This window comes from Salvia splendens, unplaced genomic scaffold (assembly GCF_004379255.2).
Source record: "Salvia splendens isolate huo1 unplaced genomic scaffold, SspV2 ctg1076, whole genome shotgun sequence".
Taxonomy (NCBI): Eukaryota; Viridiplantae; Streptophyta; class Magnoliopsida; order Lamiales; family Lamiaceae; genus Salvia; species Salvia splendens.
The window spans coordinates 4,418-19,562 of NW_024598621.1; the positions used below are offsets into that span (position 1 = coordinate 4,418).

At 36.6% G+C, this 15,145-nt stretch overlaps 1 protein-coding gene and 1 non-coding gene across 5 annotated transcripts; one reads left to right on the plus strand and one right to left on the minus strand.

Moving 5' to 3' along the window:
• The first annotated feature begins 515 nt into the window (after positions 1–515).
• Positions 516–588, plus strand: TRNAF-GAA. Its single transcript has one exon. It is a non-coding gene; the product is annotated as a tRNA-Phe (tRNA).
• Positions 589–939: 351 nt separating this feature from the next.
• On the minus strand, positions 940–4,831 carry LOC121788565 (serine/threonine-protein kinase D6PKL1-like). 4 transcript variants are annotated; one of them, XM_042187213.1, is made up of 3 exons: positions 4,649–4,831; positions 2,911–3,808; positions 940–2,014 (listed from the first exon to the last, which is right to left on the minus strand). In XM_042187213.1, exons 2-3 carry the CDS (start codon positions 3,804–3,806, stop codon positions 1,117–1,119), a joined length of 1,794 nt encoding a protein of 597 aa, XP_042043147.1. In that variant the 5' UTR covers positions 3,807–3,808; positions 4,649–4,831; the 3' UTR covers positions 940–1,116. The 4 variants fall into 4 exon arrangements, with proteins under 4 accessions (XP_042043147.1, XP_042043145.1, XP_042043146.1 ...); XM_042187211.1 differs by having other exon boundaries at positions 2,911–3,933; positions 4,649–4,830; XM_042187212.1 differs by lacking the exon at positions 4,649–4,831 and adding an exon at positions 4,102–4,188 and having other exon boundaries at positions 2,911–3,933.
• Positions 4,832–15,145: the final 10,314 nt, after the last annotated feature.

Sequence of the window (15,145 nt, forward strand, 5' to 3'; positions counted from 1 at the left end):
AATCATGAATGTAACAAAAAAAATATAAATCATTAATGCGAAAGAAAAAAAATTATTTGACAAAAACTATGGTATCAAACACTCATTCGGCTTGTACAGATAAGTCTCCTTAATAAAATTTCTCAATTGCCATGATCAGCCTTCCACGATGACGCATTTTTCCAAACGCCATCCATACCAACGATGTAACTAACACACATCCATCGTCCTTCTTTCATTCTGCTTTTTGAAAACATTAATCACAAATTAGATATGCAAGAGCCCACCTTCACCAAGTTGATGAGAGAGAACAGGTGGGAACGATAGAATTACTCAAGAGGCATTTGTAATTAATACTAGTAGTTATTGATTTAGTGTATAAACGTATTTGTCATTAATTTAAATAGGTTACAAGTGTATTGAATAAGACATGCATCTAATTACTCAGAAGAGCATCAAAGGCGAAGTCCATAGAGAGTATAATAAACAAAATACGAAAACAAATATATTAAAGAATCTACATAAATTTATCAATAGCGGGGATAGCTCAGTTGGGAGAGCGTCAGACTGAAGATCTGAAGGTCACGTGTTCGATCCACGTTCACCGCATATTTTTTTATTTCTATCAATAAATGCGAATTCTCTTTTTTACCCCTCACAAACACCGTTTAATGCTTTTATTTCTATCAATAATTCTCTTTTTTATCCCTCAAAACAGTTTAATGCCCAGCCCAGATAAGAAAATATCACAATCCATTTAACCATATAGTAACTCATTTTTTCAGGTTTAATTTGAAACTCAACTTACAACTCTAGCTCTTTAATTTATAAGCTCTAATTCAATTATTCAAGCCCTTCGACAAATTATAACTAACATATTAAAACATCTAAAATAAGCATAGCCAACTAAGCAATGTGTAGTTGTATGGTTGAAGAAAGAGCAACACACAGAGACAGAGATGGATAAACATTAAAGACTAAACAGATGATGAAAACACCATTTATAATTTGGTCCTACATTTCCTTGAATCCAACAACCTTCTTTCCCTACCACAAATTATACATTTCACTTCAATTCTGTAGCTATCCAACCTCAAACAATCCACCTCCACACACTCATTTCTCACACCTTTGCCACTAGAAGAAATCAAACTCAAGATACTTGTCACTTTTCTGATCACCACCACCAGCAGGAGCAGCAGCAGCAGCAGCAGCCGCCTTTTCGTTGCCCGGTGCTGCTGCGGGGACAGGCAGCCGCTCGTAGTCGACAGGCTTCGGGATCTCCGGTGGGGTGGCACAACGTATCAGCGCCCAGTTCACCCCTTCGAAGAAAGGGTGCTGCTTTATCTCTGTGGCGCCTCGTTTGTAGGCCAGCCTGTGCTGAGGCTCCTTCACGAGTAATCCTCTTATCAAGTCCCGAGCGGCGAAGCTGACAACGGGTGATTCTGGGAAGCGGAGAGGCTGCCCTACGACGTTGAATAGTGTGGCTCGGTTACCGGATCCCTTGAAGGGAGTTTTGCCGAATAAGAGCTCGTATAGGAAGATACCGAACGTCCACCAGTCGACTGCGCTTCCGTGGCCTTCGCCTTTGATGATCTCGGGGGCCAGATATTCGTGTGTCCCGACGAAAGACATCGACCGCGCGTTGCTTGGCTCGGCCATCAGTTCGGGCAATGGGCTCACTTGGTTGCCGATTTCGTTTTTGTTCTTGGGCTTCTTGTCCTTCTTGGATTTGCTGGAGAAGAGACGGGGAGAGAAGCATGATGTTGGGACAACGCACGATGGCGTAATGCAGGATGGTTCGATGCACGCTGGCTGGGCGCAGTAACCGGGCGTTTTGCGCTGGGGGTCGGTGTCGAGAGATGAAGTCTTCACCAGAGTCGGGCTGACAGCACAACGAAGCGAAAGATCAAAGTCTGAGAGCATGATATGGCCGTCGTCCCTGACAAGGACGTTTTCTGGCTTAAGATCGCGATAAACAATCCCAAGCATGTGTAAATACTCCAACGAAAGCAGCACTTCTGCAACATAAAACCTGCAAAAAGAAAATTGAGAATAATTTAGGAGCTCAAACCTTTTTAGTTGTTGATATCTCCTCATTTTACCTATCACATATAGCATAAAAATGAAATCTTTGAAATTTATACAGCCAAATTGAATGGCATAGTAACTTCATTTGATCACAAGATATATAAGGCTACTTAATTAATTGACAGAAGCAACCAAATATGTGAGAATTACTTAACAAACTCAGTATTTTACTCAGCAATGTTGTGTTTAAGCCACTTTCGATTATGGTGGATATAAACAGATCCACGTGTGCACAATTGAATGGTTCGAAGATGACAACATGATGCAAGGTAGTAAGATATGAAACTAAATGGAGAAAAGCTCGAAAGATAAGATCTATAGCACTAAATAGTTCTTGAAGCCTAACCCAAAACCCCCAAAAATTGATGGAAGAAGAAGAAAGAGCATCTGAAGAAATGGATACGGAGAAGGTAAACAATAATGGTAATAAAGATATAGATAGAGTATTATTATCTACCAAAAGTTTGCTCTGAGAAACAAGGGAGGGAGACTACAGAACCGTATAAAGACTGAGGATGCATTGGAAATTTGGAACAATAGTCTTGGGATAGAAATGTCACAAAATATAATCTTTTAAGTGAGGTTCAACCAACAGAGAGATTCAACAGTCTATGCATTACTAAGACATCGGAAACTGATGGATACCAAAAGTATATATGTAAGTGTCTGGTTTTAGCAATTTAACACTGCAGAAAATATACTAAGAAGAAGTAGGGAGTAGTTCAAAATTAGTTTTATGACAATAATAAGCATGCCATGACTGTCAGATATGCTGAAAATGTAGAGCCAAATTCCATTCTAGTTTTGCTAAAAAGTTCATAAGGTTAGAAAATATCTTACTTGACTGCTTGTTCGGAGAAATATTTTCCTTGCTGTCTCTGTCTAAGGGTGTGTAGGTCTCCTCCCGGGCAGAATTCCATGACCAAACATGAAAATTTATCGGTTTCAAAATGGATGTAAAGAGTCGGAAGGAAGGGATGGTCGAGGGACTGGAGTATTTCTCTTTCAGTCTGAGCACGGAGAAGCTTCTTACGGCCAGCTAAGGATGCTTTGTCCATAACTTTCATTGCGAAATAACATTTAGTTCCGGTCAACTCAGCCAGATAAACACTCCCGATATCTCCACAACCTAATCTTTTCAGCAGCCTGAAATGGCTCAATCCAATTACACCATCTCTGGATCGAAGTGCTTGGATGGCTTCCCATCGTATGTCGTTTGCTTTATGGGGTTTGCTGATACCGCTACTAAAGCTGCTACAGGTGCTCTCATCACTCACATCACTGCCAGTGCTTCCACGGCACACGCTGCTCACTTTGGCACTTCCACTAGTTTTTGCTGGTGCATCACTAATCTTTGCAGAAACGGAGCTGTTCTTCGCACTGCATGGATTAGATATTTTCTTTTCTTGATCCTCAGAAGTTTCGATGGAGACTTCATTCTCGCGTACATCAACATCTCCAGCTGTGGACACTTGCTCAGATTTGGAATATGAGTTACCAGGTGACACATTCAACGAATCCTCAAGATTAATTTGAGATAGTTTGGACTCAACATCTTCTCTAGGCTCCCCAGCAGTATCCATACCAGATTCTTCAGCCTTTTCTGCTTTACTCAGCTTCGGCTTGTTAGTCTTTAGGGGCAAAGATTTGAGATCATGCGCCGTGACTGCATAATGAGCACCGACAGCTTTTTGTTGCAATCCCAGGTGAGTCCTAGAGCCAGTCTTCGAGGCCATCACTGAAACAATAAGCTACTCTTTTAAGACTTAGATACAACAAAAAACACTGCATAACGGCTACAATCTCTATAATGCCCAGATAACACCCCAAGCATTTTATCTCCAACTCTGTGGAACAACAACCCTGTCAATTGAAATCACCAACAAGTAAATCTCTTGACATAACTAAAGAAGGAAGTTTGTTAAGTCAATCAAAATTACTAACAAGCATAACCATCAAATGTTGTGCAAGATCTAAACAACAAACTTCAGAATATCATAGCATCAAACAGAGATGAACAAATTCAGATACCAGAAATACTCCAGCTGCCTTTGTTGTAGCAAGTTAGCTAGTACCAGAAAGGTTAAGCCCACAGACTCAAAAGCTCAAAAAGCAAAACTGGAAAAGGAGTATATGAAGCATCAATAGATGGAGGGATTGAAAAAGGAATTCCAAAAGGAAGCTAGGGAGAGTGATGGCACAATTTGAGAATTACTAGTCAATCACAGAACACACCGCAAAATTACTTTTTTTCCCAAAAAAAGAGGCTTTAACAGAAGCAAAAAAAAATCCAAGCCCACTTCCAGTAAACCTGAAAAGACGAAACCTAGAAAACAAAATTCACATAGGGAATCAAGGACCACCAGAAAGAAACGAAAAAATGGCAGTGAATCAAGTCAAATGCAACAGTTTCTATGATGGCATGCGATTATTCAAAATTCAAGAAACACAATCAATCAAGAAACATAGAAATTCACACACCCACATAAAAATCAGATCTTGATCACACACCCACCACAGATCTTAACATAAAAATCAAATCTTGAAAGCTGAAAACACAAGGATGGAGAAAAATCACCTAAACTCGCAATGATCAGAGATTATTCCTCTGGGCTTAGGGCTTTGGCAGTTAAAAATCAGTATACAGAGACAGAAAACGGCTCCATACACGGCCTCGTTCCGTTGTGTTTGGCGGATTGTGGGCTGTGTCACAAGTGGAGGAGAGAGAGATTCAATGAAAATTGGAGGCTCAAAGACTCCACCTTTTATTAGGAGAAGAGAATCACCATCACTGTGAGTGTGTGGACGGTCAAAGCTAGTGAAAATCACTACTAATCACTCCTTAGTTACTTTACTAAAACGGTTAAACCCCACTTTTTATGGTTTCTCTTCTTTTTATTTCTTTGAAATGTGTGTTTAGCTTAAAACTATTTTCCTTTTCATTTATTTTTTGTCGCTTTCTCTATAATAATACTCCAAAAACTAAAGTGGGACATGTAACTATTGGGCGAAATCAATCCCATCTGAGCTGTCACATGTAAATATGTAATCGATTATTGAAATTATCATTACAAAATTATTGAGTTTGTGAACTTTTCAATTTTATCTTAGCTTTTTTCTTAGTAGTACATGGGTGGAGCTAAAAAACAAAGAGGGCATGACGATTCTGGAAATAAATACTATTTTCTGACATAATTAAATGAGTAATAAAAATTGCTAAGAAATGGAGTAGTATATTATAAAATCAGATGAGAAGACACAAAATTAGATGAGAGAAAGAGAAGGGCTTCACGTTAATGTAGAAAAAGAAGTTATTAATCAAAATAAGATTAAAACGGTTCTAAATCTATAATGCATTTCAATAACCGTAGTGAATTTTTTTGTCATTGAATAAAAACATCTAAGGTTATGTTATTTATTTCGGTTAAAAGAAAGAAGTGAAAACAGCATGGACCACTATACATATGTAAATAGTGTTTTATATCCCTATTTTTCAGCCTATTTATAATGTGTACCATTTTTTGTTTTTTTTTATCCAAATGTCCCAAACTTTTACTAGCATTTTTCACAAAATGTTCCGCTATACAGAATTTGGTGATGTCTTGTTATAATTTGAGGTTGATTCATCTCAATTCTCAACACATAAAACGACACCATTTTAACAAAAGATACGAAATACTATTAATAGTGTCCTTTGTCCCAACTTTTAAAATATTTTAAAAATTCTCTAACTTTAAGCTAATTTCATGAATATCCAGATTTTCAGCATATTCTAAAAAATGTCTCATTAAAAAAAAAGAATAAAGCTATGCGGTCACATTATGACCAGCCATAAATTAATTAAATAACAAAAAAAATGATTTTTTTTCAAATTTTTGGTTTAATACTACTTGATTTTACTTTTATATCATCTTCATTATATGTTGCTCAACATGTTAGTGTTGCTCTTTCGTAGTTTTTGCCCAACTTATTACTACTGTCATTTCTTGATTGTTGCTCAACGTTTACAGTAATTCGTGATATTAATGTGTTTTACGTAATTGAATTCAAAGATAAGTATCAACTCACAAGTCCATTCACACACATATAAGTTTATATCGGTAATTCTAATTTTTTTATAAATGTAAATGGACTAAATTAACTCTTTATGGCCGGCCACATTATGGCCATTTAGCATCACTCTACAAAAAATTTGACAGTTTTTGGAACACAATAAGAGTGGACATTTGAAAAAAGAACATTAGAAATGTGTTCAAAATACTTTAAAGTTGGAAACATAAAATATTACTATTAATGAAAATTGCAATGAAATAAGAAATCAAACTATATTTACAACAGAAAATGGCACATATTTAAGAACTAAGTGTTTTAATTTTCAAACTTTAAAGTGCTCTCTTTTTCTTTTTACTTGGAAAGGAAAATTAAGCAGTGATATTCAGATCTTAATTATCATATTTTAGGAGTGCTTGTTTTCTTTTCTTTCCAAGAAATCTTGTTCAATTACATAGGGATGGAACATTCAAAATCTGACTCCCACCCTCCGTAAATTAAATATAAAAAAAATGTCTAATGATATCAACAATTACCAATGGATTCAAATTGGTCAATTATGATTGTTTTAACGTATGGATAATTGGGTTCCATATTAATCTCAAGTCAAATTATATGAAAAAAAATTGAAAACAGCCGAACCCAAACAGGCCCCTAATGTGACAGTGATTGACTTAATATTATTATCCATATTATTCAACCCAATGGACCATCCTTGACAACGAAATCATGATGATGCATCGTGCATGAGAATGAGATGAGCCCTCCTTACCCGACGTCCTTCCCGTCACCACTTATCTGTTTGCACTTTACAGTGTGTGGTGATGGCGACGAACGAATACGTCTATTTAGCAATATAATATTGTTATCATACATAATTTCGCACGCAGTATATAAAATAAATTGTCCCTTTCCTTTTCACATTAATAATCATACGGATTGCTTTTGTTAAATTGTTTTTTCTATTATAAATATATTGTGGTGTATTTATCATGAATGTATGGATATGAATGGCCTAAGTCCATTATTGAGGTAGGGAGAGAGAGGGTTGTGTTTGTTGTCGTTGTAGTGTTAGGCAAACATGTCCCAATATCCAGAATGACATTACTATCTTCGGACAAGGCACCAAATTTGAACTTCCCCATCTCCTTTTACACGTGCGGGCGCATGTGAGTTTATACATACATACATACATACATACATACATACATACATACATACATACATACATTATCGTGTTAGGATGATAACTGCTGGTGTAGCTTAATGTGATAACTCGTCAATTCAGTATAGTATTAAAAATGTCAACACAATGAAATCAGTGGTCAACTATGTCTTTGTGTTTGACATTCGTATTTTTCTATCCTAAATTGACGAGCTACAAAATTATCACGTTAAGCTAGTTATCATTTGATTTTCCATACACACACATATGCATAGCTTATGTAAGATTTTGATCTGGGATTATTTAAGAATTCATTATGTTCCCCAAGACTATCTTCTGCAAAAATAAATGCAAGAACTTGATACCTAAATTATTACTTCATCCGTCCGCGAATAGGAGTCTCATTTTTTCATTTTAGTCCGTCCGCGAATAGGAGTCCCGATTTACTTTTATCATAAATGGTAATAGGGTCTCACCTTCCACTAACTCATTCTACTCACATTTCATTTAAAACTAGAGAGAACTACGCAAATGGTACCTAAACTTTAAAAATATCATGGGTAGTCCCCGAACTAAGGTGTAATCACATTTTTTATACTTATTCACCATTCATCACAATTTTGCACCAAAAATGTCCCCAAGGCATGAAGGGTATTTTTGGACTTTCATATCTAGGCATTGGATTTGATATTTTCTTTATATTTCTCTCTAGTACTAAATATGATATTTTCTTATATTTTGAGTACCTAAAATGATATTATTCACTTCACTTTTTCAATCACTTTATGTCATATCTTCTTTCTCTCTTTCTATAAAATTTTTAGGAAGTAAAAAATTAAAATAAAAAAATAGTACTATGAAATTATTAAATATATTAATTATAAAAATCAAAATTATAAATTTAATTATAAAAATAATTTGTCGCAAAATTTAATTTTGATTGTGATTTGATTATTTTTTTAATATTAAAATTTATTTTTTTTAATTAAAGCTAAATTCTTAATTTTTAATTAATTATAATATTTAATATTAAAAAAGTAATCATAATCAAATTAAATTTAGCTAAAATTTATTTTGATAATTAAATTTATAATTTTAAATTTTATTCCATACATTTAAGAACTTCATAGTGTATTTTTTAATTTTGATTTCTTACTTCCTAAAATTTAGAGAAATAGAGAGAAAGAAGATACGACATAAAGTGATTGAAAAAGTGAAGTAAATAATATCATTTTAGGTACTCAAACTATAAGAAAATATCCTATTTAGTACTAGAGAGAAAGATAAAGAAACTATCAAATCCAATACCAATATATGAAAGTTCAAAAATGCTCTTCATGCCTTGGGGGCATTTTTGGTGCAAAATTGTGATGAATAGTGAAAAAGTATTAAAAAATGTGATTATACCTTGGTTCAGGGACTACCCACGATATTTTTAAAGTTTAGGTACCATTTGCGTGCAAAACGCATAGTTCAGGAACAATTTGCGTAGTTCACTCTTAAAACTAATATATACAAGTGGGACCTCTATTCTACTAACTTTTTCCACTCACTTTTCTTAACATTTCTTAAAATCCGTGTCACCCATAAATGAGACTCCTAATGACAGACGGAGGGAGTATTAAAAAGGGAAAGAATTTATTACCTGTGTTTGGAAAAGTATTTTTTCTTTATCCATAAAATTTGCTGGAACACCTGCAAGAATCTCATTGTTGTTGGCCCACAAACACAACCGGTTCATTTCATCTGTTTCTTTATTCCTTCGATTTTTCCCCTTTCCCTTCATGTCTGCACATGGTTAGGAAGATTGTGATGAAGATATGAATGAAATCAGTTTTTGTTGTTTCAATTGCTCGTGTATTTTTATTGGCTAGTCAACCAAAATCTTGTGATTCTGATAGGAATCTGCATATGATAATAGTAGAATTTAACAAAAATAAAACAATTCTGATTTTTTTTCTATTTTTATGTATGAAAAGATAATGCAATAATGTTATTGATGATAATCTGGTCTTCAACTCACATAATTATTCAATATTACTAATTAATTACTTACACATTTTAACACTAAAGACTGAATGATTTTTCTCAGTTCAACTTGGTTTATTTAATACGGTGGCAAAACCAAGATGTTGTAGACTAGGTAATGCTGGTATATGCATAGCTTTATGTAGGTGTCCACGTTTTATGGTTGGCTTAATGAATATTTATATATTGTGATTGGAAATGTTTTGTACTCCATCCGTCCCAGACTACTCGCACATTTCCTTTTCGGCACGGAGATTAAGGAATGAGTGTATAGCAAAGTCAACAATTGCGGTTGTAGGTGATAATTTTTACTAAAAATGGAAAGAGTGCAAATAACTTGGGACGCCCAGAAAGGAAATAAGTGCAAGTAGTCCGGGACGGAGGGAGTAGTATTTGTGAATTAAACTCTTCTTGAAGATCTGGTTTAGAAAAGGGTTGTTCTCAAAGATGTATGTGGGGGCAATAGCACATTATGTTAATCATCTTTGTGCCACATCCAGCATGGAGAGAGAGGTCCCAAATCTCAATAAATGGGATCCAAAAGATGAACATGGCATATGCTCACCCATGCAAGTGAAAGAGACTTCAACTATATAAGTGGCCAATTTTACTATCTTAATTATTTATTGCATGAATAACATAAAAAAATAATAGTAATATGGTTGGTGCGATGATTCAACTCCTTGTTTCTTAAATATAAGGTCAGGGACTCAATTTCCATTTATATAAATGGAACAAATTATTTGGCCAGTCGCTTACCACTTAGTGCGCTAACAGTTAGAACATGAATTTGTCCTCTAGCTATCGATGAAGGGATATCTTGAGAAAAAAAAATGAAAAGAGAAAGAATAATTTGTACTATTAATGATATAGCTTGTAAAAATGAGAATTTCAATATAGAATTTCTTATTTTATAATGTAACATTAATTATAAATAGTGTATTAATTGAATTAGAAAAAGGTGAGAAATTGGTAGTAGTGCTCGAGTCTTCCAAGACCTCATTAATTACTCCATGTATCATATATACACAACTGTAAATAATAAAAATATTGGAAAAGAATTAAAAAAAAAGATGAGAGTGTAATAGAAAACTCCAAATATCACAAAGCTCCATGCATGGATGCTCGAGCTCTACCATGCCTCTCTACACATGCAACATATTGGAAATAAAATCATCATCATCTATATATGACTGTGATGATAGGTATAAATTAATCCAATTCAAGAGAAAATTGAAGAATTTGTTACATAACTCCACAATCCCTATGATTGTTTAAACAATAAAAAGAAAACAAAAATTGTAAATAAAAATTACAAACTATAATTTCAAATTGAAAGGGATGCATATGATTTTTGGAGGATCCACAAAACAGCATGCACATGATCATCGCACGTGACATGCATGTGCAACGTGGTCCCAGGTTGAACCCTGTTTGCTGTAGATTAATTTACAAATACTATTTTGTATTATTATTGCAGTTTATTTTTTATTACTACTACTATTTTTTATTTTGCTATATTACAAAGCAGTGGAATATATTCCGTGGCTACCTTTTAGGAATTTTTATAAGTTAATTACATTGCTCGAAGCACATGGTAAACAGTATATTTTAGTGCCTAATTTTGGAATTTTCCAAACCCTATTCTTTATTTATTCCTCAAACTTCTGACAAACTAATTTCCCTAACTAAATATAATTTGGTGCCAAATCAAGATTTTGGGCCGCATAGACCCGTTTCTGAATTTTATTTTGAATAAATTGTATACCAAAATTAACTACATATGTTAACTTACTATATTTAAAGTTTATAATGAGAATTTTTGCAGTTCAAATTAGCGAGTTGAATGTTAATATTTGGGGGTCAATTTAATCAACAAATTTATATTGATGAATACACTTATTAAACTACTAGCTCCAGTAATGGTCTAAGCAGGCTACCTGCTTACATAAAAGTAAGAGTAAATGATCGATTTTGTCTTATTTTTTGAGATGTTTATTATCTCACAGCAGTATTCAAAGGAAGTACGGAAGTACCGTTTAGACAATTACTAGTAGTAGCATTTAGCATTTATTGCCTCGTTTATAAGAATAAAACACTATGTAAACAAATTTCGTCGATTGAAATATCGATATGACAACCGAAACTACACCTCGACGACCCAAATTATGCATCAGATATCCAAATGTACACATCGTTTATCCAATCGACGTGTAATTTCGGCTTCTAAGTCAATATATCAATCGCTAAATTTTTTGCTAACATTTTATTTCCAAAAATGAAACTATAGATTAAATGGTAATTACTTATATGACGTAACTTTTTCAAACAAATACCACAAACAAGGGGACGAAATTGACAATAATAACAAAAAAAATTGAATTATAATCATCTATAAACTAATGTAGTTTTGAGTTTAGTCATATATTCTTAATAAAAAAAATAGCAATTTTTCAATGCCCTATATTTTTAGTATTGTGCATACATAATCATCAATTTAGTCGGCTATTTTGCTATCACGGTCAAAACTAATACAGGTTGAATTGAATAGAAATAAATGAGATCTCTCAAACTAATTTTTCCAACTCATATCTTTAATTCAGTCTCTTTCAAGATTGATTGATAAAGTAATAATCAAGAAAGATCCTTTTAATGAGCCGTGTAAAAGTGTAAGTCTGATTCATAGCCAGTAAGCTCTGTTCATAATTTGACCATATCCCCACAAAGCTGAAACTTGGGTCCATTAATCACTCATATATGTGACGTTACAATGAAAATGGAAACCCAAAATATTAATTTTGATCTTTTAATAGTGAATATTACTTCCTCCGCCCACCATTTAGAGACGTGTTTTAACTGTGTAAATTTTAAGAAATTGTTTGAGTTTGTATAGAAAAATAGTGAGATGTGATGTGAGTCACACTTTTATATAGGTGTGAGCTCCACTTAACAAAAAAGAAAAAAAATAAATCTTTAAATCATGGACAATTCTAAAATAGCAAAACAAAATATTACTACTACGTAAAAGGAGTGTAAAATGTATGTTGGTATTACGAAACAATAGAATACAGTAAGTAATTTTTTTACACAAAGTAGGTATATTTCAGTAGCGTCTCAAATCTCAATATTTATTTATATTTTCTTTAAAGATTAATGATTTCTGAGAAGCTAAATTATGCATATCAGTTTCTGATGGATCGGCGAATTTTTGATGATGATAAATGCTCGTAAAAATAAATTACGACACAGAGAATTTTACGTGGTTCGATTTACAGAGGTAAATCTACGTCCACGGGGAGAAATGGGGGCAGGTTTGTATTGCTTGATCTGCGAATTACAGCTTACAACACAGACTTGCTATATGATTATTTCTCTAGAGAGATTCTAACCCTTTTCTATCAGATCTAAGTTCTATTTATACATTGAACTAAGATCGTGGCTTACATCATCACTCTAGGTCGTGGAGGTCGTGTAGGTCATGGCCTAAGATCGTGGCCTGAGTTGACGCCACGTGGTAGTGGGTGTGTTGGAAGTTGTGGAAATCCTGCATGGGTCCACTAACTCCTTGTTCGGTCGAATACTGAGACCGAACTGCTTTGGTTGCCGATCTGAGAGTAGAGCTTGATGCCGACCTGAGAGCAGAGCTTGATTGGTTGGCTTTTACCGAGCTGTAGGCTGAGGCCGAACTCTTTGGTAATGCCGAACTCCTCCGAACTCTTTGGTAATGCCGAACTCATACTCTTCCTTGGGCTTTGGGCTGATGGGCCGTCACTGCTGTTGGGCTTGTTTAGTTCGTACCCCATCACTACCCCCCCCGAAAGACGAAGTGAATCACTTCGGCGAAGCGAGTCACTTCGGCATTCTGGATAAAGGTACGGGGGAGGCTGACGTCAGGGGACGTGCCTTGCATGTGACTGCATTAAATGCGACAGTAAAATCCGGCCGTTGAATCCTGAAAAGGTGGGATTCGAAACGGTGCGACGATTTTGAAATCTTCGCCGAATCTGATAAATATGCTCTTTCTTCCTCATTTGAACACCTTTGCTGTTGCGTCTTCTATACTCTCTCTTTCTCGAGAAATTTTCTTCCGCTTTCAAGAGCTTCTTCAGACTTTCTTCACTTTCAAAAAGTAAGAAAAATGTCTTCTTCTTCTTCTTCGGTGTCGGGTAGCGGTAGGAAAGGGGATAAGGGGTCTTCTAGCCGGAAAGAATCCGGGGAGAAGACCGTAGAGTATTTTCACAGTATCTTGAGTAAGGATACTGTGATATCCCTTCACGAGAAATATTTTTTACCTGGGGGGAAGGCGGTGGTTCCCGACGATGATCATAGGGCTAACGACCCGCCGGAGGGTTATGCCACCGTTTACGAAGCCTGCTTAGAATGCGGGCTTCGTTTTCCTCTTCCCCCACCTTTTGTAGAGCTTCTTGATTTTTTTCAACTCCCTTTAGGTCAGGTGACTCCGAACTCTTGGAGGCACTTATCGGCTTTTGCTGCCGAACTGCGTAGGCTAGATAAGGATCTGTCTCTGAGGGCAATCCTTAATTTTTTCCAGTTTAAAAGGAAGGGATCTTGGTTCTACTTGATCCCTTACAGCCTTTTAGGGCCTTCTGCCGAACCAAGTGGCCGAAATGGCAAAACCGTTTCTTTTTTTATAATAGGACTTCGGCTCCGGGCTTTCCTTGGAGAAGGCCGAAGTCCGTGATTCCCCATCCTCGGTTAGAACCGTTGGCCGAGCTCGAGGGCGAGCTCAATAAGATTCCTATGATTAGGAAACAGTATTCGGAAACTGAGCTCGTCAAGGGCGACCTCGTGTTCAATATCTCGTCTTCGGACGAAGAGGCCGAGGGTGAGGATTTCTCTTTATCTTTATGCTCTACTGCTTTAACGAAGAAAACTAACCTTGTTTTCTTGCTTTTTGGCAGTGTTCATGCTGAATAAGGCTATCCGAAAGTCCTCCGAGCTTGAGGAGCCGGAGAAAGAGAAGGCTACCAGCTCGGCGCCTGATGCCGAGAAGAATCCGAAGAGGCAAAAGACCTCTTCGGGTCCAAAGAAGCCGGAGTCGACTTCGGCAAGTAGGAAGGGGAGGACCCAGAAGCCCCCGAGAGCGCCAGAGAAAGATGTGGTCTTGGCGCCTCCTTCGGAGCATATCTGTGAGCCATTTTTATGGCCCACGGACTTCGCCGAGGTGAATTGTCTTCTTGATTCTTTGGCTTGGCTTCTGTCCTGTATTTTTGGTGCCCTCTGTTGACTTTTTTCCTTGTCCATTTTCAGAGGAACGATATGCTCTCCAAGCTCGTCGCCGTCGAACTCTCCAAAGCGTCCAACGACTATGCTGAGATGCAGAGGAAATTGGCGGCTGCTTGTCACCGGGCCGAGCAGGCCGAGGCAAACTTTGAGAAAGCCAGAGCTGCTAGGATTTCGGCCCAGGATGAAGCTCAGTTTGCCAAAAACCAGCTCGTCATCCAGCGAGAGCAGACGAAACGGAGTGATGCTGCCGCCGTGGTTGCCCAGGGGGAGGCTCTCCGTGTTTACACGGAGAAACTCTTTTTGAGTAGCCAGTTCTCGGCTTTTGTCGGTAGTCTGGTAAGGCTAATTGCCGATAAGGGCGAGCAGGGGGCCGGCGTCGTACTGCCTCTGTACAGCCGAGAGATAGCAGCTCGGCTTCAGAATCTGCCGCTCCTTGAGGAGCTCGCTTCATCTTCGGTCCTGCTTTCTGCAGACCGAGTCCGGAGTTGTCGAGCTGATCGGGACGAGAACCTGGAGGCTATCTTTGCCTCCGTGGGACCCGTTTCACCCGCTTCGACTTACAACGGAGAGGGTGAGGCCGAGCCG